Source organism: Eupeodes corollae, chromosome 1 (genome assembly GCF_945859685.1).
Source record: "Eupeodes corollae chromosome 1, idEupCoro1.1, whole genome shotgun sequence".
Lineage (NCBI taxonomy): Eukaryota > Metazoa > Arthropoda > Insecta > Diptera > Syrphidae > Eupeodes > Eupeodes corollae.
The window spans coordinates 258,349,382-258,375,973 of NC_079147.1; the positions used below are offsets into that span (position 1 = coordinate 258,349,382).

General features: G+C 35.2%; 1 protein-coding gene and 2 non-coding genes across 3 annotated transcripts; 1 reads left to right on the top strand and 2 right to left on the bottom strand.

Annotated features, from left to right (window-relative positions):
* Window positions 1-978: 978 nt before the first annotated feature.
* On the bottom strand, window positions 979-1,050 carry Trnad-guc (transfer RNA aspartic acid (anticodon GUC)). The gene has a single exon. It is a non-coding gene; the product is annotated as a tRNA-Asp (tRNA).
* A 9,397-nt stretch (window positions 1,051-10,447) lies between these two features.
* On the top strand, window positions 10,448-10,519 carry Trnad-guc (transfer RNA aspartic acid (anticodon GUC)). Its single transcript has one exon. It is a non-coding gene; the product is annotated as a tRNA-Asp (tRNA).
* A 14,431-nt stretch (window positions 10,520-24,950) lies between these two features.
* LOC129939753 (general odorant-binding protein 56a-like) lies at window positions 24,951-25,552 on the bottom strand. Its single transcript, XM_056047875.1, has 2 exons — window positions 25,395-25,552; window positions 24,951-25,327 (listed from the first exon to the last, which is right to left on the bottom strand). The coding sequence occupies exons 1-2, from the start codon at window positions 25,446-25,448 to the stop codon at window positions 24,989-24,991; spliced, it is 393 nt and encodes a 130-aa protein (XP_055903850.1). The 5' UTR covers window positions 25,449-25,552; the 3' UTR covers window positions 24,951-24,988.
* Between the last annotated feature and the right edge of the window lie 1,040 nt (window positions 25,553-26,592).

The following is a 26,592-nucleotide window of genomic DNA, read 5'->3' on the forward strand; positions in this document are numbered from 1 at the left end:
TATTAAATTTTTTTGTTAGCCCCTGATGACTGATATGCGGCAGGGAAGAAGCGCGAACGCGACTCTACTTTATTTTAATGGTGTCGCTATCCGCGTCCACGTCCGTACCATTACCCTCATGCAGCTGAATTCACCAAAACTAAATGAAACAAAAAAAAACAAAACTTACTGACAGACAATAAATATTTTGAAAAATTAAAACTATTTGTGGAAAAACACAATATTACGTGTATAAAATCGGGAAAATACTATAACTCCTCGTCTTTTCCCCCAGTCAGCCAGCCACCACTGTCGGCCGACCGCCACAGCCTGCCAGCGGATAGTTGACAATGGCAATTTAATTCGTTTAGTCACGCAGGTAATTCATAGAAAAATATATCAGGATCTATAAATGTGGCGAAATAATGTAACCATTCGAAAGGAAAACGGAAAAAACTACCCTTGACTCTTGACATAACAAAACAACGCTGCCAAAGGTAAACCTAACCGCGCGATGTGTCTGAGAGTATATGTAGTTTTGGTCTCGGCTAAAATAAGGGATGTGTTGTTAAAAGTTCATAAATAACAAACAATTCTATACTGAACCTGGGAGCAGCTAAAATATTGTTGATATTTTATAAGGTTATTGTTTGTTGGGAATCAGTGACATTTCATTCAGACGAATTGCATGTTTAAATGTCAATGAACTCCCACTATTGAAAATTGTGGACTGGTGTTCGTGTGGCCAAAAAAATAAACATGAGAAATCAGAAGTGAGAAAGAGCAAAACTTACTGAGGTGATAAAGAACTTTGGTTTGATGTTTTGAGATGACAGTGTTATTGGGTGTTAAATGCCTGTTCTTTAACTTTTCTGTACAATATACCCCTTTAGTTAGTAGGACACTGTAGATATCTTGTTGAAAAATTTTCAAACCAAATTTGAATAAATGTAAAATAACGTTATCTATCTTTAGAATACTAAAAACGTTAACAACGGTCTCCCCGACGGGGAATTGAACCCCGGTCTCCCGCGTGACAGGCGGGGATACTGACCACTATACTATCGAGGATATTGATTCTTGCTAGGTTGAAATATTTTTTTTTTTGGAAACAATAGGTGGAAGTATCACCTAAATAAGAAAAGAATAATATTATAATTATTAATACGAGTATTGATCATTTGAATTTGTTGTTAAACACAGTGTTGTTAAAGAATTTGATTGTATTCGTTATGCGATAAGTAAGCATTCTACGAACTTTCAATGCAAATAAATAGATTCAAAATATCGAATAAAAAATTACCTTGAGGTGAAAAATTGGATTTTAGGTCTATATTAAGAATTGCTACTTAATTAACGCCTTTACATTACGGTCCTAGCAAGAGCTGCAGACTTATTTTGACTTTTGTTGGGACCTTTGCAATATTTCGAATCAAATGCAAATGTTTGCAAAGCAACTTAAATTTATGTATGGTGCTTCTCCGGTTAGATTAAAATAACAGCCCTGGACCAGGTTGAAGAACGGAAAAGAAGGTTCAGCAACAGCTTACGGAAAATTTCATTCTCAATATGAACATTACAAGGAGCTTGTTTGTAAGGCTTGCAAGCGATGTAAAGTGTTTCAGTTTTTAGTTTCAACATTATGCTGCTTGTAAGGCTGTTAGGGAAATAATTATTTGAGCCTTAGCGTAGATAGAAATGTAATGTTCTATACTACTAGATTTCGATAGATAACAAAGTATTTAAAATGCGACACATAGCAGACGTGGAAACTGAATTCGAAAACTTAAATATGAATTTAAGGAAACAGTACTGCAAGTTGCCAAATTCTTTCACTTTTTTATAACCGAATATTTGGTTTGATAAATACATTAGAGACTTTAAGATAAGATGCATTGCCTGCATTACAGTTTTATTACAAAGCATAGCCCACATTAAATTAATCACAATTTGGATGTTAGTAACTTTTTCATCTTCATGTATTCAAAATTTAAATTTGTAAGACACCATTAAACCTTAACTTTTGGCATCATTACCAACCGCCAGCAGGACGACCCAATAAAAGATGAAGTGATGATCTATCACAAATAAGCACAAATTGCTAAAACGAAAAACATCGAGACACATCGATAGGAGAATTATGCCCGTAACCAACATTTATAACTTTTAATTAATTATTTTATTTTATTTTAAATTATGTTTTAAAAGCATTGATATTTATTATTAAATTAACTTAAATGCAATAAAAGCTTGTAATAATAATCTAAATTATCTACATACGGTTTCAAGCGCAATAAATTGACTTACTTTTCTTAACTTTAGTTGGCGCTATGTATTCATGGGCCTCAAGTAATAACTATCACCAACTTACTTGATCTCTAGCTTGCTGCCTCCAGTTTCGAATGCCAAGTTGACGTGGGCCGGCCTCAACTTGGTCACTTCACTGGAGATGAGGCGTGCTCTTGTTCTCTCACGATTGAATACCTTACGGGCTGGAGCTTCGATTTTCATTCGCTCGACATGCCCCAGCCATCCTAAGCGTTGAAAACGCAGTTTTTTAACCAGTCTTATAACTCCTGACTAAATCTTCTCCGCCAGATGTTACTTTTCTTGTCGACTCAAACTGGACCATGGATGGTACACAGAACCTTCCTCTCGAAGATACCAAGAGATCCTTCTTGGTGCTTCTGCACTATACAGCAAGACTGGGATGATTAAAGTTTTGTTCAGAGTTTCTTTGGTACTTCGTGATAGACCCTTATTCCTCAATTGCTTGCTTAAGCGGCCCATAGACACCACACTTGTGCTCACACCTTGTGTCGGTGTGTGGAAATGTGTGCTGTTTGTGGGCTGGTGTCGACACCGATTTTAGGTGTGAGACACGGAGCGAGAAAAATCAAAAGATTTTGATTTTTTTGTGTCGGTGTCTCAATCGGTGTGATGTGTATGGGTATGCACGCGCACATTTCCTATTCAGTTTGCATGTGAATCGTTGTTGAGTGTGGTGCGTCGCAAGTTGTTTTAATAAAATGTCAATTCGGGATTGTGAATTCTGGCGATCTTTTATAGATTTGTGTAGAGAACTTCCAGAAATATGGCAAATAAAATAAAGCGAATATAAAAATCTCAATAAAAAAAAGAAGCTTGGGAAATGTGAAAATTTATTTCTTTTTAAAAAACAATCTTTCGACCATATTCTTTTTTTTCTTCTTATTTTCATTTAAACAAGAAGTGATTACAATTAGCGTGCAAGCCTGCTTCAACGTCAATCATTCTGATCTTTCCTCTTTAAAATCTCTTTCACAACTTATGTGTGTATGATCTGGTGTGTAGTGTGTGGTGGAATTCCACACCATTTTCCAGTGCACCGGTGTGCGCACAAGTGTGGTGTCTATGGGCCGCTTTAGGTCAAAAAACAACAAGGGTAATTCTACGTTTGACACCTAAAAGTTGCACTAGTAAATTGTCACACGTTTGACAAAATCTACGGTGTAAATCGACTCTATTTGACGACAGTAACTACTTCGTTTTCTCCTCGTTAATGTCAAGACCCATTTTCTTCTCCTCAGACTTGATATAAGAGAAGACACCCGTCACTGCTCCTATGGTTCTTCCCATAATGTCGATGTCATCTGCCTATCCATATATATATCATATCACTAGTATTGGCGTTGGTGTTGCGCACCACTCTTTCAAGAACAATATTGAAGTAGCAACATGGCAGCGGATCGCCTTGTCGATGTCCTCTGGTGGTTTCGAAGGTTTCGGTCGAGTTTGTTACAATTCTGACGTCAAATTTAACTTACCGTTTCATAATTTTTGACAAACGATTTTTCTCAGGCTACAAATAATTGATGTACCTTACCCATAATATTTGCAATAAAATTCCATTTTTTTTAAATTGAAAATATTTATTTTAAATAAGCAGTGTGAGTTACAGCGTCCTCACAAAAAATCGCTTGCTAAAAAATAACAAAATTGAGGCATGAATAATCACAGTACAATAAAGTCCACAGACAACGAAAAAAGTCATCATTTTGACTATTTCGGTAGTCAATATGACTATTAGGTAGACAGTTTTCAGTCAACTATAGTAGTCAATAAAACGCTTTGGTCGAAGGAAACTGAAACTACGGTTGTCATATTGACTATTGTAGTAGTCAATACGATAACTGCGGTAGTCAATAGGACAACTCCGGTAGTCAATATAACAACTGCGGAAGTCAATATGACAACTGCGGTAGTCAATATGATAATCTTTGTTGAAAACCGAAATCGAATTTGACAACCTGGAAATCAATGAAACAATTGACAACCAAACTGTTATAGTGACTAGGTAGTCAATACAACAATCCTCGATAGTCAATTTTGGTGTCAATATTTCAACCAAATTGTTAAATAGACTACCGAAGTTGTTCTATTGATTACCGAGGTTGTCATATTGACCACCGTGGTTGTCATATTGACTACCAAAATTCACAATCAAAAATTGTTCTATTGATCCAGTAGTCAATTTTTTAAAATAAGGTTGTTTTATGGACTATTTTTGTAGGTAGTGCTTCAATTTCGCCCAATTTCAAGTTGACTATCGACGATTGTTAATATGACAACTTTTTTTCTGTGCATATCTTTTTAATTATCACATTTTTACCAAGCTCGTTAGCCAACTTATTCATTGAAAACATTCGGAACTACTTAAGCTTTGTTTTGCATTTTAATAATATTTATTTCATCAATAAACTGACGATAGAATAGCGCTTGCGAATTGTGTACATTTAGAATTTGAAAATCATGGTTCTTCTTTTCAAAATACGTATCGCACGAATTTTGGTTTGAATGATTACGTCATTGATATAATGTCCGTATTTTGAGTAATTTAGTCGAAAATTGTTTGTTGGAACACCGTCAGCTTTCCACAAAAACTAACTGTTCGATGTGTTTTATGGGTAAGTGGAGTATTTGTTCCATCCTTTTTTCAATACGATGCTAGACAGAACCTTAAGTTCAAAAGAGGCTGCTGTAGAGTCATTATTACTGATTTGTTCGCTAATAAATTGAATAACCATCATATGTAGGAGCTTCTTTTTTTTTTTTTTTTTTTTTTCTTAAATTCATTTTTATTAGTTCAATCTTAAAGCAAGACAAAAATTCATAAAACTAGCCTAATTATCCATAACTTACAACTAACTTAATGGTCCCATACGGACACTCTAAGCTAAACAATAACACTAATTACTAATGCCTTTCGGCCTTAATATCTATTTTACTTCAATTTAAATTTTATTTGTTTTGTTTTTATTAGAAAATTTTGGAAAAAAACTAATATCAATAACCTTTTTTTATTTATTTTTACTTACAAACTACTTAAAATAAGGTCCTTAAATAAAACTTAAAACTAACTTAAACTACCTATTCTACCTATAAACTACTTAAAACTAGAACAACCACAGCAGCAAATCTAACGTGTTTTGTTTTTATATTTTACTGTCTTTTTTGTATGTTTTTTTTTTTATTCCATATTTTTTTTTCTTTGATTTTTTTTGTTTTTAATTTTTTTTTTGTTTTTTTTTTTTTTTTTATTTTTATTTTTTAATTTTTTTTTGTATTTCTTTTTTTTTTGTGCCACCATGCCTATTCTACTTAAAACTAAACCCTAAAACTATAAAACAAGTATGTAAGCCGGCCAAGGCTTAAACCCCATCCCGACCTACCCATTATCAAGTGCCGATTGAAGCCACCAAAACTGGTTCTCCTGCTTCACCCTATCAGTTCGGTCCCGTTCGGACACAGCCCTACTGAACCGAAGGAGCTCTGCTCCGCCTTGTGCCATGACGTCCCGATTGTACAGGAGTCGCCTATCCACGGTTCTTCGTCTGACGTGGTAGATTAACGGGACTGCCAATCTATCCTGTATCAGACCGCATTTGTCTAAAAAGAGGAATGCCTCTGGTGGAATGAACCCGTTCAAGCGTGCACTTTCAAAATACTCGTCGTTCGGATAGAACGCCCTGAAAATTAAATTGTTGGTCGAAGACATAGCTCTTGCAATATGACCTCGAACGAGTTTTATCACGAAATTGTCAATTCTGTTGATTCGAGCCCAGTTGTATAGGACCTCGTTGGAATAGTAATGCACATAAGAAGATTCGGCTGTTCGATATAAGCTGGTACAGCGTCGTAAACACTGCCGCTCGAACACCCGAAACTTCTCCATCTGGGAAGGGGCAACGTTGAACCACACAGGACAACCATAAACGATCATTGGCCGTATGAGGGCCATGTAGCAAATTACCTTCACTCTGGGGTCAAGCCGACTGCTAAAAAACAGTCGTTTCGTCAGAGCGAAGGCTCCTCTGGCCCTGGTCAGAGCAGCATTTATATGTCTGTCGAAATATAAATACTGATCTAACCAGATACCGAGGTACTTCACTACACTTTTGCTCGCCAATGGCTGCCCGTGAAGATCAACGATGACCATCTTGCGCCAATTCTTACACGTATCCCTCGTGGCCCCAGCCAACGGAGTCCGGAACAGAATTGTCTCTGACTTCTGGATATTTATTTTCAGTTTCCAGTCGTCGCAATATCGCTGAATCTTGTCGAAATCACGCTGTAAGAGAATTCTAATAACCTCAACCTTTCGGGCCGTTCTGTACGCAATTAGATCGTCGGCGTACGCAATTGCCTTTGTAAGACTACCTATCAGATCGCTGGTGTAAATGCTAAAGAGAATCGGCGAATTCACCGCTCCCTGTTGAAGACCATTTTTAATTGAGAATGTTGTGGTAGAAGTTACATTGCCACTTTTGACAACAAACTTTCTACCGTTAAGCATATCATAAAGTATATACAACAATGGCTTGCTAATGCCAAGCCTGCTCAATTTTAGGTAAAGACCCTCCAACCATAGGGTGTCAAAGGCCTTTTCCAAATCAACCAGAACAGCACCTGTGCATTGTTGTTTGGATTTATTCCATTGGATATCAGAAACGAGTTTAGACGCAGCATGAATTGTGTCATGACCCGCCTTGAACCCGAACTGTTTATCCGGAATTATTTTGTTGTCCGCAGCCCACTTAGTCAGAGCCCTATTAATGATTTTTTCGAAAACTTTGGTGATGCTCAGAAGAAGACTTATCGACCGAAGATTTGACGGGTTGGAGTTGTCCTTTCCCTTTTTCGGGAGAGGATGAACCACAGCAGTCTTCCAATGCACTGGATAATATGCATTATTCAGTGCATTATTGAAGAGCGTGGTGTAAATGTCAATTGCTTCCATCGGTAAATGTCTTAGTACAACGTTGGATATACAGGGTGCGCCAGAGAAACTTACTTATTTGAATGGTCAATAAAAAAAAAGTACTTCAGTTATTGTTTTAATTTTTTTTTTTATTTGAGAATACAATATCCCAATTTTTTTTTTATGCAGTCTTAAAAATGACATCGGATAAATGGCGACCCCCATTGCGCATACACTGATGAAGTCGATTTTTGAAATTCGTATCCACTCTTCGCAGCATATCAATCGGTATGTTGGCAATGGCGTCGCGAATGTTGTTCTTGAGGTGTGCTATGGTCCGTGGTCGATCGACATAAACCAGGGATTTCAAATAACCCCATAAAAAGAAATCGCATGGAGTCAAATCTGGAGAGCGTGCCGGCCATTGGAGATCGCCTCTGAGAGAGATGAGGCGGTCGGGGAAATGTTGTCGCAACAAATTCATTGAGTCTCGTGCTGTGTGTGCTGTGGCTCCATCTTGCTGAAACCACACGTTCCTAACATTCATTTCTTCGAGTCTTGGAAGAAAAAATTCCTCAATCATGTTCCTGTAACGAGCTCCATTCACGGTAACTGCGCGTCCGTTTTCTTCAAAAAAATAAGGACCAATTATTCCCATTACCGACATCGCACACCAGACAGTAACTCGCTCACAATTAAGTGGCTTCTGGTGAAGCTCACGCGGATTTACACCACACCAATAACGCATGTTTTGCTTGTTGACGCAGCCGGAAATGTGGAAGTGAGCCTCGTCACTGAAAAAAACGATCGCGTCTTCAGGCAGGTTGTCAATCAGAATTTCACATGCATTTTGACGGGCAACAAAATCGCTTTCAGTTAATTCTTGCACAACAGCCAATTTATAGGGATGAAATTGAAGGTCTTTATGGAGAATTCGTCGAACAGTGGTGTCAGAAATTCCCATAGCAGCTGCGTGTTTGCGAGCCGAACGCCGGGGAGAACGCACAACTGACTGCCTCACTCTTTCGATATTTTCCGGAGTTCTGATGGTCCGTTGAAGTCCATTTCTGGGTTTAGAGACACTTCCACACTCCCGAAATGAGTTAACCCACGACAGAATTGAATTACGGCCAGGAACGAGTCTGTGAGGAGGAATTTCAAAGCGAGCGCGGAAGGCACGTTGCGTAGCAACAAGTGAGCGACCGTTAGAAAAGAAGCTTTCAACTGCGAAGGCCCGCTGCTCTCTAGACCAGAGCATGATGGCAACTGACTGGAGGGAGAAACAAACTTGGGAACTTCGCCCTCCAGATGCGCCCCCTCTTGCCCATCTACCCGCCCAACTCACCGCGCGGGAATTTTTTCAAATAAGTAAGTTTCTCTGGCGCACCCTGTACCATCGACACCTTCTGACTTTTTGTTTTTTATTGAGTTGAAGATGAGCTGAAGCTCAACCTTCGTCACTAACAAGGGACTTGGTCCCGTTTGCTCGGCGATTATAGCATTTGCCAAGGAATCGTCATTGAACCGCATGAAACCGCGGTTCTCAGATCGCCATTGTGTGATATCATTACGGAGGTAAAAGTGATTAAGTAGGGCTCTGTTTTCCAGGTCGTGGTTGGGGCGAATGCTAACATTCACCTTGTACACTTGCTGGAAATCAGCTCCCACCGCCTCCACTTTTTCCTTCGGATCTTCAATTATATAAAAGTCATCGTCAAAGATGGCTTCTTCTGAATCTATTTGCGCTGTCATGAGTACGTATCTGTTTTCATCGGTTCTTTGGAGTTTCAGACTCGGAAGGTCATTGTCGTTCTTTTTTCTGAATATCTTGTTGATTTTAGGGAACATACTAGGGTAGCTCGAATTAACTGACCGGATCTTGCGGTCCCAGTACTTGTTAATTGATAGCCTGTAGTTCTCCTTAATCAACAGATTGACATTTTTTATTGACGACTTCAGTGTCCTAACCTCCAAGTCGCGTGGGTCTGTAAGTCGTCTGTGCAATTTTTTGAGTCTTGTCAGTAAGCCACTTTTGTGCCTACGTAGTGTGTCAATTGTCGCGTTTCTGTAAGCGTCCATTTGGTCCCGTTCTTTGTACTTTGGGATTGTCCGTTCCATCGTTCGTTTTATTGTTTCGTCCATCTGTTGTAAGTGTTGGTCAATTTCTGTATTTGTCAGGTTTCTGTTGTTTGGTGGGGCTATGTCACTCGAACGAAGTTCTCTCGCTAGGGCATTGGTGAAACGAGGCCACCGCATCTTACTGTAATTGTAAGAATGCGTTGGAACGTATTCCTCCAACTCCACGCGTTCGTTCGGAATCTGCATTACAGCAGCCAGTCCGCAGTGATCACTGTCGTACTCGACTGTCTGTAAGCAGTTTCGCGGGTGATTACCCACTTTGTCTGTAACTGTCAGTCTGGTGTCGTACAGCAAAAGGTCCAGAAAGGAGCCGCTTCTTGGATACGATGGCCTTTCAGTAGCCAGCAGGTCGACGCCATATTCAACGCTGTAAAGATTCATCAAATTAAAAAGATGATTACCTCTGGGATTACTATGTTGATCTCCCCAATCTTCATGTTTTGCGTTCAAATCACCGGCCAAGATGAAATAGTTTTCTTCCAAGCTCAGTTTAAGTTCCCTAAAAACAATCTCGAGTTCTGATGCAAAGTAAGTGACCTGCGGAGCTCCAGCCGCATAAGCCGCAATCATATACATCTGCTTCCCTTGAGAAAGAGAGATGCATACAACGCAAACTTCTAGCGTCTTGAGCTTTCGCAATTCATTGTTGTATATGACTTTATAATTAATGCCCTTTCGTATAAAGAGAGCGACACCGCCCCCTTGAGTGGAGTCGAGCCGGTCTCTTCTTACGATATTGTAATTTTTATGAGTCAATTTGTGTTTGTGGTTTAGCTTAGTTTCGCTAGCCATAAACACATCGGGACTGTAGTCTTTCAACAATTGGAACATATTGGCTCTTCGTTCAATCCTAATCAGCTAGGACTTTTAGGCGCGTCTCCGGCAGCGCGCCCATTATGGTCTAAATTGCGCCAGGCCAGGCAACAAAGAGTAGAGATGATCTACCCTTTTGCCTTGCTCCTTTATCTGACTTTGCAGTCCTGTTAGTTGACCTTGAATGCTCAACAACAAGGCAAAATGTCACAAAGCTTGCTCTAAAGTAATTGATTTTTAAAAAACAACAACTTGCATTCTTTTTTTAAATCAAAATCCTCGATAGTATAGTGGTCAGTATCCCCGCCTGTCACGCGGGAGACCGGGGTTCAATTCCCCGTCGGGGAGTCAATTTCATTTTATCATTTCAGAAACAGACATGAATTCAAAAAATTGATAATTTTCCTTCAAAACTTTGTCGTATTCTAAAGTAAGAATTATTATTTTAACTAAGAGCTTTCCGTGCAATTAATCAAGCTATATTTTTTTTTTTGGCTGACCTTGAATAAGGTTTAACGGCCATGATTAGTAAACAAATTTTCCATCTAGCTTTATAATACCAAATCATAATCAAAACAAGAAACATAATAAAAGTTTCTTACGAAAATTATGACTCTCGCTAAACTTTTCGGCAATTTGTCTTCATTTTATTTTTATAGACACAACCAGCCTTTCACTATATCAGCACACAACAACAAAACCAACAAACAAAAAGAGTCCTAAAACTTTCTACACGTAACATAACAAATCCTAAACAATCAACTTAACAACCTTGCCGCCTAATTTGTTTTTCCATCGTGATCCGTGATGTCCCAACTTTATATATTTCTTTTAAGGTAAGAGATATGCGGTGTGTATAGAAGCGTCTATATACAATATACATAGACGCAGATTGTAATTCAATTAAAGTTATTAACAAATAAAAATAATAATAACATTTTTAATGTTTCAATTTTATTTCCGGTCACAATGTAACTGTTACTGTACTATTTATTACACATCTATACAATGCCATTTTGTTTGTTCGTGTTTCCTTGTTCGCTGCTCATTCATGGCCTTGCCATCGCCATCATTGCCATTCATTCCGCTTCGAGTGATTTTAGTGCCCTGCCGCACTTTTGTCGTCGTTTTTGTCACTTTTTGCGGCATTGCCGACGCCACTGTGCTGCGCCATTACCATTCGTTGGTTCGGTTGGTACGTTCGTTCATTCGTTTGTTATCGGGTATAAACGCTTTTACGGACTTTTGTTTATGATTTTTCCGGAAGCACAACAAACCAAAAGAACTGGGAGCAGTAAGGAGTAGTAGGAGCAGTAGCAGCTGTAAAATTGTGAATTATTGCTGTCATTATGGTCTTAAACTATGCGGAAATGTATTTTATTTTTAGAGCGATGAGCTGAGCGCTGAGTGAGCAGTGGACACTGTGCTGAGCTGATTCAAGCTGAGTTGAACAGAAGTTTTTTCGCACAAATAAATCCTAAATTTATTCATGGCAACAATTTTGATAGTTAAGCTTACAGCAAAGCTGTCAAATATTTCGAAATGATACATTTTTATGATTTGACTATTACCATTTGCCTATGACTATGATGTTGGAGGATGTCGATATGATGCTATAACTGGAGTTGGAAGTAGGACTGGACATACGGACATCACAGACAGAAAATATTTTAATAGAGATGTGATTTTTTTCGTTTATTTGTGTTTTAAGGAATATTTAAAGTAAGAAATATTATTGTCCGCACTTTGTTAAAAAATCGTTTAATTTATATTAAGTTGTAAAAAAATAATGATCGTTCTTTGGATGGGATGTTTATGCCATTGTGTGAATAAGGCAGGATTTAAGTATCAATAAACCAAAAGTTATAAAGATTGAGATTCGGTCTACAAATAGACTGGTTTATCTTTGTTGGCTTGTTCCACAAGATACAAAAAAGTTAAAAAGTTGAATATTGTTATGAAAGTCAAGGCTTATTCTCAAAATATTAATATACCTAACTTTTTTGAATTATTGAAAGACACAGTTTTCTAACAATAAAAAAATAAAATGCACAGCCCGGTTGCACGAACTTGATCATTTCAAAAAGGTATGTTTTCAAAAATTTAAATACGATTTTATTTTTCAAAAAAACTTAATTTTAAAAAATTTTTGGATCGATTTTTTCAAATCAAAATTTTAAGACAAAAAACATAATTACTGCTCTGTGGGGGCGGGTTACTTTCTGGAGCAATACAAAAATATTTATTTTATTGAAAGAAGCCAAGTTAACACAAAAAATATTTAGAGATAATTTAATGAAAGTCTATCGGCTGGTTTTTGAGAAAATTCGAAATTTTTATTTTTGACCAACGAATTTGTATGCGGCATATTGTTAACTTCTCATAAGAAGTTATTATAATGGGTCCGATTCGTCAAATTGAAAATTTTGACATTTCTCGAAATAAAAGATTTTTAGAAAGATGTGTGAGCGTGCGTGTGTACGTACGTTCGTACATCCGTCCGTACGTTCTCGATGTATTTGTTGTCGATAGCTCAAGAGCCAGAAGATATATCAACTTCAAATATATTTTGTTAATAATTAGGCAGAAAGATTCAGAAAGGTCTTTAAAAAAAATTGGATGGGCGGTTTTTTTACCTAGCAGTTTAATCAAAAGTGAAAATTTGGCTTAACTCTAAATATCTCATGAACCAAAAACGCTAGAGAGTTGAATTAAATTCTATATAATATATTGTAACGCGATACCAAACAAGTACATTTTTTTGAATAAAATCCATTTAACGATTTATTTTATAAATCAAAAAAACTAAACAAAAAAATTTGTCACCCAAAAATTTTACGTATACAAAATTATTGTATCTCCAAAATAATTTTGTGAAACAAAAATTAACGTTTTTAACATCTGCTAAAATTTTGAGAAAAATCGAATCGAAAACCTAAAAAAACATTACTCAAAGTTGGTAAACATTGAATTTCGACTCAAATATCTTCTCAAAAATTTGAGATTATGGATTCTAACTAATTTTTACTATTAAGATATATTGTTCCCAACATTCGGAAAAATTGTGAAAAAAATCGAAATGACAGTTTTTTTTTTAAATAAAAACTTAAAAAAAAATTTAACAAAAGTTGTTAAAAATTGTTTTTCGACTCAGATATCTTTTCAAAACTTTAAGATTGTGGCTTCCAGCTAATTTAAAATAACAAGAAATATTGTTTTCAACATTTGGACAAATTTTGAGAAAAATCGAATTGAATTTTTTTTAAATATAAACCTAAAAAAAAAACAACATTAAAACTTAGTAAAAATTTACTTCCGGCTTAAACAGCTTTTCAAAAACTAAAAATATTGTTTTCAAACTTGTTTTTATTTCACAGAAAATATATTTTCGATTTTATTATAAAAATCCAACAGTCCGTTTATTCATAAAAATAAAAATAACATCTACAAACAATAGTTCGCAAATTTGTTAAAAATTATTGTTTGGTTCTTAATATGTCTCAAATTAATTCCATTCATCCAATTTGTTAAAATTTAAGAAACGCTAATTAAATTGGTAAAAATCTGTTTTCGTCTAAAAACCTATTTAACAAAACTAGATTTTCAAACTAAACTTGGTAGTTTTAAATTTTTTAAGAATAATTTACCTCACACCTTTTTTAACCCAACACGAAAACCTAAAAACTCTTAAGCTAGAAAAAATCTAAAAGCGGGAAGGGGAGTTATCATTGTGGGTCGCATGCAAGCCCCTTTTTATTTTTGTTCTTAAAAAAAAGTGAAAAAAAACGACTAACGAGAATCTGCTTCAATTTTACGTTTGATTAAAATCTCGAGTTCGACAGTTTTTACGAACAGTTTTTTGTCGCAAGTGAAAAATTTAACCGCTTTTAAGACTCAGGTCACTTTTTCCATTGGGATTCAAAAAGTTTCTATAAATTCAGATGCTTGTGGTTGGACCGGACCACTAAGCTTGTAAATGAGCTGCATTTTTGATAGGTATGTGCTGAAAATGTATTCTTGCGTTCAAAAAATTCACATAGGTAAAGGGTTCTTCAATAAGAGCGGGTAGATGTTAAATTGGAATAAAACAAACTGTGTGTGAGGTATTTTTTTGTTTAAAAGGCGCATGTATGCCATTAAGGGTGGAATATGACTTTATTCAAATGCCCACCTGGGCTTCTAACGGTGGCATGGATCTTAGCTATGGCCAGTGCTATGTTCACATTAAGGGTATCTGTCGATTGTGGGTTTATTTGCATAGATCTGCAACTTCAAGAAACCCCACATTAAAAAGTCTAGCGGTGTCAAATCACATGACCTTGGTATCCAACTCAAATAAACCCTGCGAGAAAAAACGTTACCCTCAAATCGTTCATGCAAAATGTCAATCGACTGCTGGAACCACATGTCGTCTAGGTCCATATGGTTCAATTTGGGACACTAAAAATTAGTTATCATCGTTATGTAACGCCCGCTGTTGACGGTGACCGCCACACTTACTTCGTTTTCAAAAAGTACGGATCAATTACGTCGGCTCCGCCGGCCAAAAATCCACATTAACTCGGGGAGGGTGGTGAAACCATTTAAAGTCCAGTCAAGGAACAAAAGGTTGGATCTTGTACGGGTGTAGGCCCAAGTCCCAACGCAAAATTCGCCAAGTTGAAGTCTGCGAAAGGCCGAGTTCTTCTGGACGGCGAATAATAGACTGCATTGCGTTCTCGGCCGATTTTGGATCTCTTGAACCAACGGATGTTGGCTGATTGTTTACTAAACCGGTAGTGTGAAATTTGGCCATCCAACTTTGAAGAATCGACTTTGAAGGGCCACCACGTCTACAAACAAAAACAAAAAGCATTGCTTTACTGCCGTCTGCCTTATAGCCTTTTCACACCAAATCCAAAACCGGGTATTCGGCAAAAAGTTTTCGAAAACCAGAAAATCGTTCACACCGAACATTTACACGTTTTCATTTGACATTTCAATTTACTATACACCGGCTGTCAAATTTTTTTATTGTTAACAAAATTTTATGAGTTAAAAGAAGAGTTTCAACTGAAGCTCTGGGGACGGGTGAACAAGAACTACAAGCTCGCTTGGCTGCAGCTATCCTCGTTGTTTACTTCAACCGGTCCGAACAATTCACTAAGAAGAAGGTAATTGTCTAAAAAATTTCGTGTAGGTCCTTATGGAGCAGAAAAGGTCAATTCCTTGTTCCTGATTCGTACAAAAATCACACTCATCCAGATCGATCACTGAAGCTGTTATGATGGGCTGCAATCTGAGGACTGAGGATCTTCTTAATGTTGGCATCGCTGTCCATCCATCAAGGGGCTATAGTCCACTGTTGTGGTTTTATTCACTGGAACAACGATTCCCACATTGTGGAATGTTTTGGCGCAAATTTTTCTAGTCCGCTGAGACTTATGTAGCTTCCACCAGAGATTTTCTTTCATACTTATTCTCATCCACTTATTGCCTTTCTCATATCTCCCAAAACCTTGTTATTAGACGGAGTTACCGGAAAGTCTTAGTAGTAGTAAGCGAAAGCGTCTAACATATTTGTGGTGACGAGTTCGAAGACGCATCCCTTGGAAACGTTATTAGGAACTATGAGCAAGTCTTCCTCGTCCTTAGGGTCGTCACTCCAGTAGCCATAGTGAATTTCGGCTCCTTGCTTAACAAAGAGCCTTTGAAACTCTGGAGGATCATCAAAGAAATGAAATATTTCATTTGACAGCAGCCATCAGCTGTTTTGTTCACATTAATTTGAGCGCTGGCTGAATGTTTCGAAAGGTTTGTTGGTTTAGTTCAACTTTGAATTGCTAATAGTTTTCGAGAAGTTTTATATAAAACTTGTGGTTTACGAAAACTTGCGGTTTATTAATATGTATGTGAAAACTTGAGTTTTCGATGTATGTTTTCGGCCAAAACCGATAATTTCGCGAAAACCGGGTTTTATACTTGGTGTGAAAAGCCTATTACTTGCCACAATGATTTGGCATAAACAACTGATTTTATAAACAAAAGATTTGGCAAATGTCACCAAAACAAAATGGCGGCCAAAAGGCGCCAAAATTCACCGTGCCAATTGAAAAACACTTTAAAAAGTTGGAATAAATAAGTTTCTATTGATCATAGTGGACTCTTAAGGGTTTTTGTAAAAGCTTCAATTCAATTTTATTTCCCTTTCTAATAAAAAGCAGTATTTAACAACCAAAACTTTTTAAAGTGAATCCGATGTTTGTTGTTCAAGTTAGAATGGTGCATAGGAAAACCATTGTTCATTTGACTCTTTTGCTAAATTTAGTTGAAATGTGAATCCAAGTTCCAACATCTTACAAAAAAAATAGTTAATAGATTAAAAAATTCCTTTCAAACTCTTTATACTGAAGAAATGCAAAGTTGTTAATTTAAAAATTTGTATTTATTCATCTTTAATTTTGTTCTAATTCATTGAAATACGGTTTTAGGTTTATTTTTTAAGGTTTTTTACCATTCATCTGAATTCAACTGTCTGGTCTTTTGGAAACGATTTGGACTAATGGTCGCAAAAATGTCCATGTTATAATGAAATTGTATTCAAAAAGAAATGTTTTAATTTCAATTCTTATTCTTAATAATAATAATTATTACCTTTTTTAAGTAGGTAAAAATGCATATGTATAGTATTCTATCTACATACGCTCACACAATTTGATATTCATTGAATCAAATTAAATTACGACAACATCTACATAAAAAGGTACAAACATATCCTTTTGATAAATATAAATAAAGTACATATCAAAATAAATTAAATATAAATATGTAGGTATAAAACCAAGATCGTGTTCCCACTTTGAATTTCCGGTAATTGCTCTTTTTGACTACAAGCCCGTCAAAATGAAATTTAACAAGCCATATCCTCCTTAGACATAATCTCCAACTGACGTTTAAATTCTATACTCAAAGAAAATATAACATTGCTTATATGAATGTATACAATTGTCCGATTGTATGTATGTATGTGTATTATAGCTCCACATATAAATATTTGTTGCAAGAGCAACAAACTGGCCATATCGAACCCTTGGCAACCAATTTACATAAAAATCGCATTACACTTAACATCCACTTTGCTAAACGAGCCGACGACTATACGATACGACGACGATGACGATACGACGAAAAGGACTCTTCCTATTCTCCTACCATCATTATGCTTGTATACTGGCGGGAGCCATAGCATATTCAATTCGAAAGGACGAATAATAGTCCTAGCAAAAAAAAGGTATTAAAAAAAATACTAACAACAACAACCTTCTACTCCTCTCTCTCTCTCCCTATATTCTTCGTATAGAAAAGCAAAATATCCTTTTGTGAAATTGTGTGCAATAAAATAACGGCTAGCTAGCGTTGTATACATCATCAGCAACGTCCAGCGCCAGCGTTTCGTTCATCACAAATCAAAAGCGCACCAAATATCGTCCACATCACAGACCGCTCAAACTCAAACATATACGAAATGGAATTCCGTTATTAAACTGTTCCATCTCTTGCTCTCCATCCAAGCCATATACTGTACCTAGCTAGATTTGTGTACCCTCCTTGGATGCCCAGGAAGTGTGCCGAGAAGCAACAGCAATCATCAAATGAAAGTCGTCGACAATACCGGACATCATCATCATCATCATTCTCGTCCTCGTCCATCATATAGAGCCATATACGAATCGAATACGAAAGGACTCTTTGTACAAAGTTGAAATTTTTTCAGTTTGAAGAATTAACAAAATAAAAAAACGCACAAAAAAGGACTCGAAACTCATTCATCTGAAATAATTGGAAAAGGGTCCCTCGCTTTATCGGTAACCAAACAACATATTATTCTGATACTCTAGCTCTGCTCTTTCTCCCTCTCTTTTTCTTTCGTCCTTTATATGATTTCCGACAACAGGAAAAGGAACCTAAGTGTGGGGGTCATATAGTTCAGGAGTAGGTACCTACTAACTACCTACCAATCGATTCTAAAAGTTGCTTCTATTTGGCAAATATAACGTGTTATTTGTCCATGTGGCATAGAGGTTTTAAAATTGCACAACTAGCTGTAGAAAAAAAAGTATATATAAAAGTTTTATTTTATTTGTTTGTTTTTAATTAAAAAATAAAATGTTAATTCAGTTTTTTGTTCATTTCAATCCTCCTCGCTTAGAAAAAAAATTGAACTTAGAGCGAATGAAAGTTGTATTTAGTGTCGAAATCAAAAAAGCAAAAGCGGTGCATGTCAAGGGCATTAGCCTTGAATTTGAAATAAATTCAGTTTTCATTTCAGACTTAAAAAAAACAAACTCAAAAGTATTTTAAAGTGATATGTTCCAAATTTTTGAAAATATACTATGGAAAATTCTTTATAATTGGAAGGACTATAGAAAACATTAAAAAGCAACGTTTTAACAACTATAGAAAAATACCTTCATTAATCTTTAAATTCTAAATCGATATTGTTTTCCAAAGTAATATGTTAGAGTTATAGAGTTATGCTAGAATCAATAGATAGAATAGAATTGATTTTCACTCTATTATTGTTTTACGGCTTTAGCTTAAAACTTTTAGAAAAATTCGCAGAAAACTTCCTTAAACTTAAAAACTCCTAATTTGACTTAATACTTTTTAAATTGTACACTCTCAAAGGCTTTAACATTAAAAAAAAGATCGATGAAAAGTACTTAATCATTATTAACAACGTTTGTAAAATAAAGATTAACTTTACCTTCACATTCGTGACGGGATGTCGATATTTCTAAAAATTTTACAAAATGTTAATATCAACATTTTGTGGAAGTTAACAAATTTGTCATTTTTTCTGTCCTGGTTGTCAAAACACTTAAGTCGAAAATGATTGCTTACAAGTTCTTAGTTGATTCTCAGTTGTCAATTGGATGTTTCTAAATACTTAAATAAAAGATCAAGACATTTTTTTTGCATTTATCATATAGCTTCAATTTTAATATCTGTTTTTGTTTGCGAAATATCTTAGTCAATGATACATTTTTAGTAGCATTGTTCCAAGGCGTTTAAATCGTTTGAAAAATGTGTCGAGATATTTAAGTCGAAAATCAGTTTGTATACATAAAATTTTTTTTAGATTATTTGTATTACTGATAAAAAATTGTATTTTCGAGCATATTTGGGCAGGTGCCCCTAAAACAAGTTTAAGTATGTTGGACAGGATCCAAAAAAGAGCTTTGAAAATGAAAGGCGATGGATTCAACTGAAAAACATCTTAACAAAACACGAAAGATTACAAAGCTTTGAAGCAAAACAAATCGGCATCCTCTTTTTAACTTCCCATAGGACGTTATTGTAATGGGTCCGATTTGTCAAATTGAAAATTTTGACATTTCTCGACGTTTCAAGTTCCCTAGAGTCCAAAATAAAAGATTTTTAGAAATTTTGTGCGTGCGTGTGTACGTACCTTCGTACTTCCGTACATCCGCGACATTTTCTTCGTCGTCCATAGCTCAAGAACCAGAAGAGATATCGAGTTCAAATAAATCTTGTTATACAGGTAATAAAGCAGAAAGATGCAGAAAGGGCTCTCAAGAAAATTGTGTGGGTAATATTTTTACCATAGCAGTTTAAAAAAAAGTTGAACATTCTGGTTAACCCTAAATATCTTACGAACCAAAAACGCTAGAGACTTGAATTAAATTGTATATAATCTTTTGTAATGCGATACAAAACAAGAATATTTTTTGAAAAAATCCAATTAATGTTTTTTTATAAATCAAAAAAACTGAAAAATAAAATTTGTCACCTCCAAAATTTTACGAATACAAAATGAGTTGATCTCCAAAACAATTTTGTGCAACGTAAAAAACGTTTTTATCTGGTAAGATATGAGAAAAATCGAGTTTCCAGTTTTTTATAAAAAAAAATCCTAAAAAAACATTACTTAAAGTTGGTAAAAATTGAATTTCGACTCAAATATCTTTTCAAAAATTTGATTAAAGCCATAATTATCTTTTAAAAGAAAATTTAACAAAAGTTGGTAAAAATTGATTTTTTAATCTAATATCTTTTCAAAAATGTGAAAATATGGCTTCTTATTAATTTTTACTTTTAAGAAATATTGTTTTTAATATTCGGAAAAATTTTGAGCAAAATCGAATTTACAGTTTTTTTTATAAAAAATAAAAATCTATTCAAAAAAATTAATAAAAGTTGGTAAAAATTCATTTTCGACTCGAATATCTTTTCAAAACTTTGAGAAATTAGCTTTAAACTACTTTTTTCTCTTACAAAATATTGTCTTAAACATTTAGTAAAATTTTGAGAAAAATCGAACTGACAGTTTTCTTACAAAAAAAACAAAAATTTTAAAGAAAATTTAACAAAAGTTGGTAAAAATTGATTTTCGACTCAAATATCTTTTCAAAACTTTGAGAATATGGCTTCCAGATAATTTTAACTTACAAGAAATATGTTTTTCAGCATTTGGAAACATCTTGAAAAAAATCGAATTTACAGTTTTTTACAAAAACTAAACAAAAAGCTACGCGAAAGAACTTGTTCAAGCAGATAAGTCTTTAACTCTTGAGCACCTAAAAATTAACATTCTTAAAGTTGTGGCTGAGATACCGCCCAATGTATTTAAAAAGGTGATTGAAAATTACTTCAAAAGATGCTTGCAACAATACGCGTGGTGGCCATTAAAATGATGAAGTGGTTCACACATAATGTCAACGTTGAAACTTTATAACAAAAAAGTTCGTTTGAATAAAATTAAAATGATCTTCCTAAATTTGTAGTCAAACCCGCTTAGGTGGATTTATAAGTTAAAGTTAAATTGACTTTTTTTTTGTATTTAGATAAGCATAGGGCATCACAGTGGAAAAAATACGTTTTAATTCAACTGAAGAATGAAATAAGGGAAATATTATAATCAATTGTGTTTTCATTGGATCCCCTAATATATTTTTTAAAGAAAAAGTGAGTTTAAATCAAATTTAGTTATTTCCTTTAAATAACGTTAAGGTTCTTCTCAAGTAATTAAGGGCCATTGCCTGAATTACTGAATATTGGTAGAAATTAAGTTTTAGTTTTGTAGTTTTTGCTCAACAAATTTTAAACCCCAAAATGTTCCTTTTACACCATAGACCTTTATGTTCTCAAATAGTTTCCATTAAAAATATATTGTCTGCTGCTACATTACGTATCCTTCCACGTTTGTGTAAACAACAAGTTTTAACTGCACGTAGAATTAAATGGGTGTGTTTGTTTGCATAATTTGTCAGCCTATACACCGTCGTCACAAAATACTCTCAAACTCTGCTGTGTCTGCATTTATATTCCAAAATAAGGGCATTGTTTTTGGAATGAAGTTTTTTAAAAAAAAAAAAGAATCCGCAACTTGGTTTGGTCGTCATAAATTGTACTTTATACCTATGTACTCTCGCGCTACACCATCATATACAAAAACCAAATCAGTGTCAGTGGTGGAGAATATGGCGGCGGCAGCAACGATGAGAATACCATCAGCGACTCCCATTTGAATCCTTTTCCAGCTGAAATCTGACACTTTCCATATAGAAATGTATAACTAAGGGTACGTATTTATACCGCAAACAGAGGCCATGTGATCTGACCATGTGACCAACAGCGTTACCCAACGCTGCCGCACCATCAACAAATGCCCCCCAGCAGTCTCCACCGAACCGACTGTCGACGAGGACAACGACAACTATGGCGGCGCATGCAATTCATAAAGAAACTTTAATTAAATTTTCTGCACAGGATACTCGTTCTCTTGGGATGTTTTAGTCAACTACATTACAAAATCCTCCACAAAACCATGCCATACCTACCTACTCCGTCAATTGCAACACTTTGAGTGCACTCGCAACTCATTCCCGCCGTCTGTCGTCACAGACATCCATGTCCATGGAACTGGATGCAACTATTATACAGGGAAACAGAAGTACACTAAACATAACATAGGAGGCGTATACAAGAATCCTCTTGTTGTCCATCCGTAGACCGTAGTCGTTTTCGTAGTCCGTTGTCGTCCGGAAATTGTGCAGAAAAGTTTGTCCCGCTTCGCCCGCTAAATAATGGTGTTTGTGTGTGTGCAGATTTTATATATCCTTAACGATTTTCCTTATGTTTTTTTTTTTGTCTGTGATAATGTTTGCAGAAAGAACACCAGCGCATCAGCTATAACGGAAAGGACAATGGATGTGTTTTTGTTTGCAGTTTTGCGTTATATACGGACGTACATTATTTTTGTTCTGTTTGGTAATTTTTAAGGGACGAGAACTTTTCCAGGAGACTTCACCAAGAACACAGGAAATCCAAACAAAAACACGCACCTAATTAGGACGTTTTGTGGACTTGTTGCGGATGTTGGACGATAGCACAAAGAGATACAACATCCGGTTGAGACACACAAAAAGAGGAGCGGGAATTTTTCTGTTTAATATAACAAAAACAAAAAAAAATACGAGTACATACTTATATTTATAATGAAAGAATTGTATGGAGAAAGTTGATGGTGAACATAATGAGAAATGAAAAGCCTTCAGGACATTTTATTGTGTTGAATTATTTTTATTGCTGTTCTTTAGATGTCAAATGGGTGCGGCAGTTTTTTGAAAACTCAACATAAACAAACACAAACTTAAGAGAAAGATACTTATTCGTCCAGAAGATATACCTAGGCTGGTGGAACATCAAAAACCACAGGATTTCGTCCGTTGGGACTAGTTAGTGATTTAAAGAATCATCGCTTTTGTAAAAACTGAAAATATTGCTTTGAAGCCTTAAGTTTTGAAGAAAACCCAAGGATTTCTCGTTGATCTTTGGAACTATGAAGTTTTTAAACGATATTACATTTTAAATAAAAACTTAGACCTTTTTTAAATTCAGTTAAGACAAGAACTTACGTTGGCAGATCACCCAGCAACATCGTATATTCGCCGATTGAGTGCTTGAGAAGTTTTTTTTTTTATAATAAACATACACTCAAGGGGAAGGTTTAAAAGGAGATGTCGGTGCACATTAGTTTTGAATTCCTGAATATTGCAATGACTAGGAAAGACAGAGTATGGTAAGGCATTCCACATTCGCTTAGTACGGCTAAAGAACGAATCTCTGTATTTGACAGTACGGCCGAAGTTGGACTCGAGGGTATATTGATGAGCATTCCTAGAAGCGCGAGTATTACGGTTGAACTGTTTAAGGGGAGGAATGCAGCTGATTATTTCACTTGAGCATAAACCGTTAAAATAACGGTAAAAAAGAGTCAGACAAGAGGCCTTACGACGACGTTGAAGCGAAGTAAATGAACTTATGATGATATTATCATCTATATCAATTTCAATGCTCTACGTTCAATACTATCCAAGAGGCTTTAGTAAGTTGCAGGAGCACCAGCCCAGAGATGGGAGTTATACTCAAGCTTTGGACGTATAAAAGTCTTGTAGAAAAAGCCAGATCAGAAGGGGTGAAATATTTCTTACATCGCCTAAGGGAACCCAAACACCTTGCGGCATTTTAGGCAACATCACGTATGCGATCATTTTACAAGAGGTGGTTGGTGACACACAAACCGAGAATATCGAGGTGTTCACTCATCAGCCATCCATGGATAATGGCAATGGGGGTATATCTCGCTTTAACGATGCAAGACAGCATTGGGATTTCGAAGCATTAAATTCCACGTGGTTTTTTAATCCCCATTGAACAACGCTGTTTAGGTCGGAATTTAATGAGCTTATCATATTTTGTCCCCGTGGCATGATGGTTAGTGCGTTGGACTGTCATGCAAGGGGTCTTGGGTTCAATCCCTGCCTGTGCCAGCTTAATTTAAAAAAATAATTTTCGCGGGTACTGCCTCTTGCGAGGAATTGACAAATCCTTCAAGAGTAATTCTTGTCATGAAAAAGTGCTTTCTCAAAATAGCCGTTCGGATTCGGCCTTAAATTGTAGGTCCCTTCCATTCCTGACAACAGTACTCGCACACAGGAATGGTTGAGAGTTGTAAGTCACTAGGCCCTGGTTCACAACGGACTGTTGCGCCACCCCATTTGATTTGATTTGATTTATCATATTTTGTCGTTGCAGTTCCACATCCGAAGTAGAGGGATGCAAGTCTTAAAACGAATATGAAAAGCTAAAAGTACTATTGTCAGCGAAACAATGTATTGGATTAGATGTTGCAGACAGGAGATCATAAATAAAAATGAGAAAGAGTGTTGAAGATAAAACAGGGCCCTGGGGCACACCAGCATTTATTTTATGGTTTTCAAACTTGAAACCATTCAATATTACTTGTATTGAACGATCCGAAAGGTAATTACTAATCCAATGAAGCAGGGATTCAAATAAGCTGGTACAACTGTTAGCGTAAGGGGATACATTCCACACAAGCAAGGAAACAAGCGCAATTTTTAAGAAGTTTCCTAGCCGTTTCATTTTCGTTAAAAAAAAGATAGGGTTTTTGCAACTAGTTGGCTGATATTGTTTCCCACTGTTAATGGCACATTTCTTTCTTAACAATAAAATAAACAATCTATATTTAATGAAATCTCTTATTTTACAATTGAACAAATTTAAAACTTTCTAGCAACTCCAGTAAAGCTTCTATTCGTTTCCTTTACAAATAGTTGCCTAAAAAGTGTTGATCTTTAATGTTATTTCCATAATTCCAGCTTATATTTGCTTTAAACGTCATTATTGATTACTCATGCAAGATAAAAATCGATGTTTTCTCCCAAAGGGAAATCGATATAAATTAAAAAACTTATTTTTTTTTGTTACATCATTTGTATTCATACATTTTTAGAAAATACCATTTTCTCTATAGCAAATTTGTAATTTAAATGCAGTTTCACACTTTTCGGCACCCTTCTCTTTTTTGCAGATATCATAAATTTCCCTTGCTTTCTTCTCGCCAACAGTTCCAATAAATAAATCCATAACCTTTTCTTCTTGCAGAACACCATCGATCAATGTACCTTCACTTTCTTGGAAGCAATTGAAGAAACACTTTGATTTTTCATTAACATCAGCAAAAGTCTTAGCTTGCACTAATTGCTTAAAATCTGCATCATTTAAGTTTAATTCTTTTTTGCAAAACGTTACGTGTTCCATGGCTTGTTCTGGTGTTAGTCCGGCAAGCTTAAATTTTAATAGAATTCATAGAAACACAAATTTCCAAGTATTGATTGATTAGTTGAGTACTTACAACACTTTGTGCAGCAAAAGCAGCTAACAAAGCAATTACTAAGATTGACTTCATTTTAATTTTAGTAATTTATGGGAGTATATTTTTCACAAGTGACAAAATTAAACTGATAGCAGCTTTTAATAATTCATCGCTTTTTATGTAAAAAACAAACTTCTAACCTCCCTCTATTGTTATCATACTTTGCACAGCTGTTAATAGATAGTTAATTGTTTGAGCGTATTTAATTTTATCATCCCACCCAAGCTGAAATTAATACTCATTTGTTTTGATGACATAGACGTTTTTTCGTTTTGTAAACATTGCAGTGAATCAGCTAAAATTGTATACGTAATAATTGCTTCATTATCATTTAACTTTACTCGTATATCATATCTTGACTTCCCCAATAATGAGCTAACAATCAATATTTAATGACAACCAGGAAGATATTTTCAACTGATCTAACTTATAAAAGGTTTATGGAAAAAATTTAAATTGTATTTTTTATCAACAAATAAATAATAATAATCAAATTTAATTTCAAAATAATGAGTTCTGAGAAAATGACTGTCTTTTACTTATTTTTAAGCATAAGTTTGATTGGTAGTCGGAGCAAATATGTTGAAAATATTTTTTTTTTTTGGAAAAAATACCTTCAATGGAATTTTGCCAAGAATATTAATTGTTGAAAACAATAGTGTGTATAGAACTGAAAAGATTAAAATAGAAGACAATATTTAAAAGTATTCTCAAATTTTTCGTCTAAAAAAAAAAAAACAATTAAATAATATTTTGCAAAATCCGTATTCGGAATAAGTTGTAACTTAATTTGTTTGTAGGAAGAACTGCCAATACAATTTGCTTTTTTAATTTTATAACATGTCATTAACATTGTATTTCGTAGTAAAAACTTATTGTGATTCTTTGTTTTAGACCAAAGATTCCAGCTGAATTTTTTTTTTATAAAAAGGCGTCCAATGAACTTCCCAAAAACTATATTTGAGTTTAATTTTGGGGAATTCAATGATTTCGATGTTTGAATGTTAACATTGGATAAGAAATACAAAGTCAGAAAAAATTATCACATAGAAACATAAACAAATTTTAAACCTCTAAAAGTAGCAAAAAACTAAGTTTTGAGGCAATACTAAATACATTTTTATAAGTGCAAACTCAGTCGATTACCGAATCTCTTTAAACTTAAGAACTGATAAAG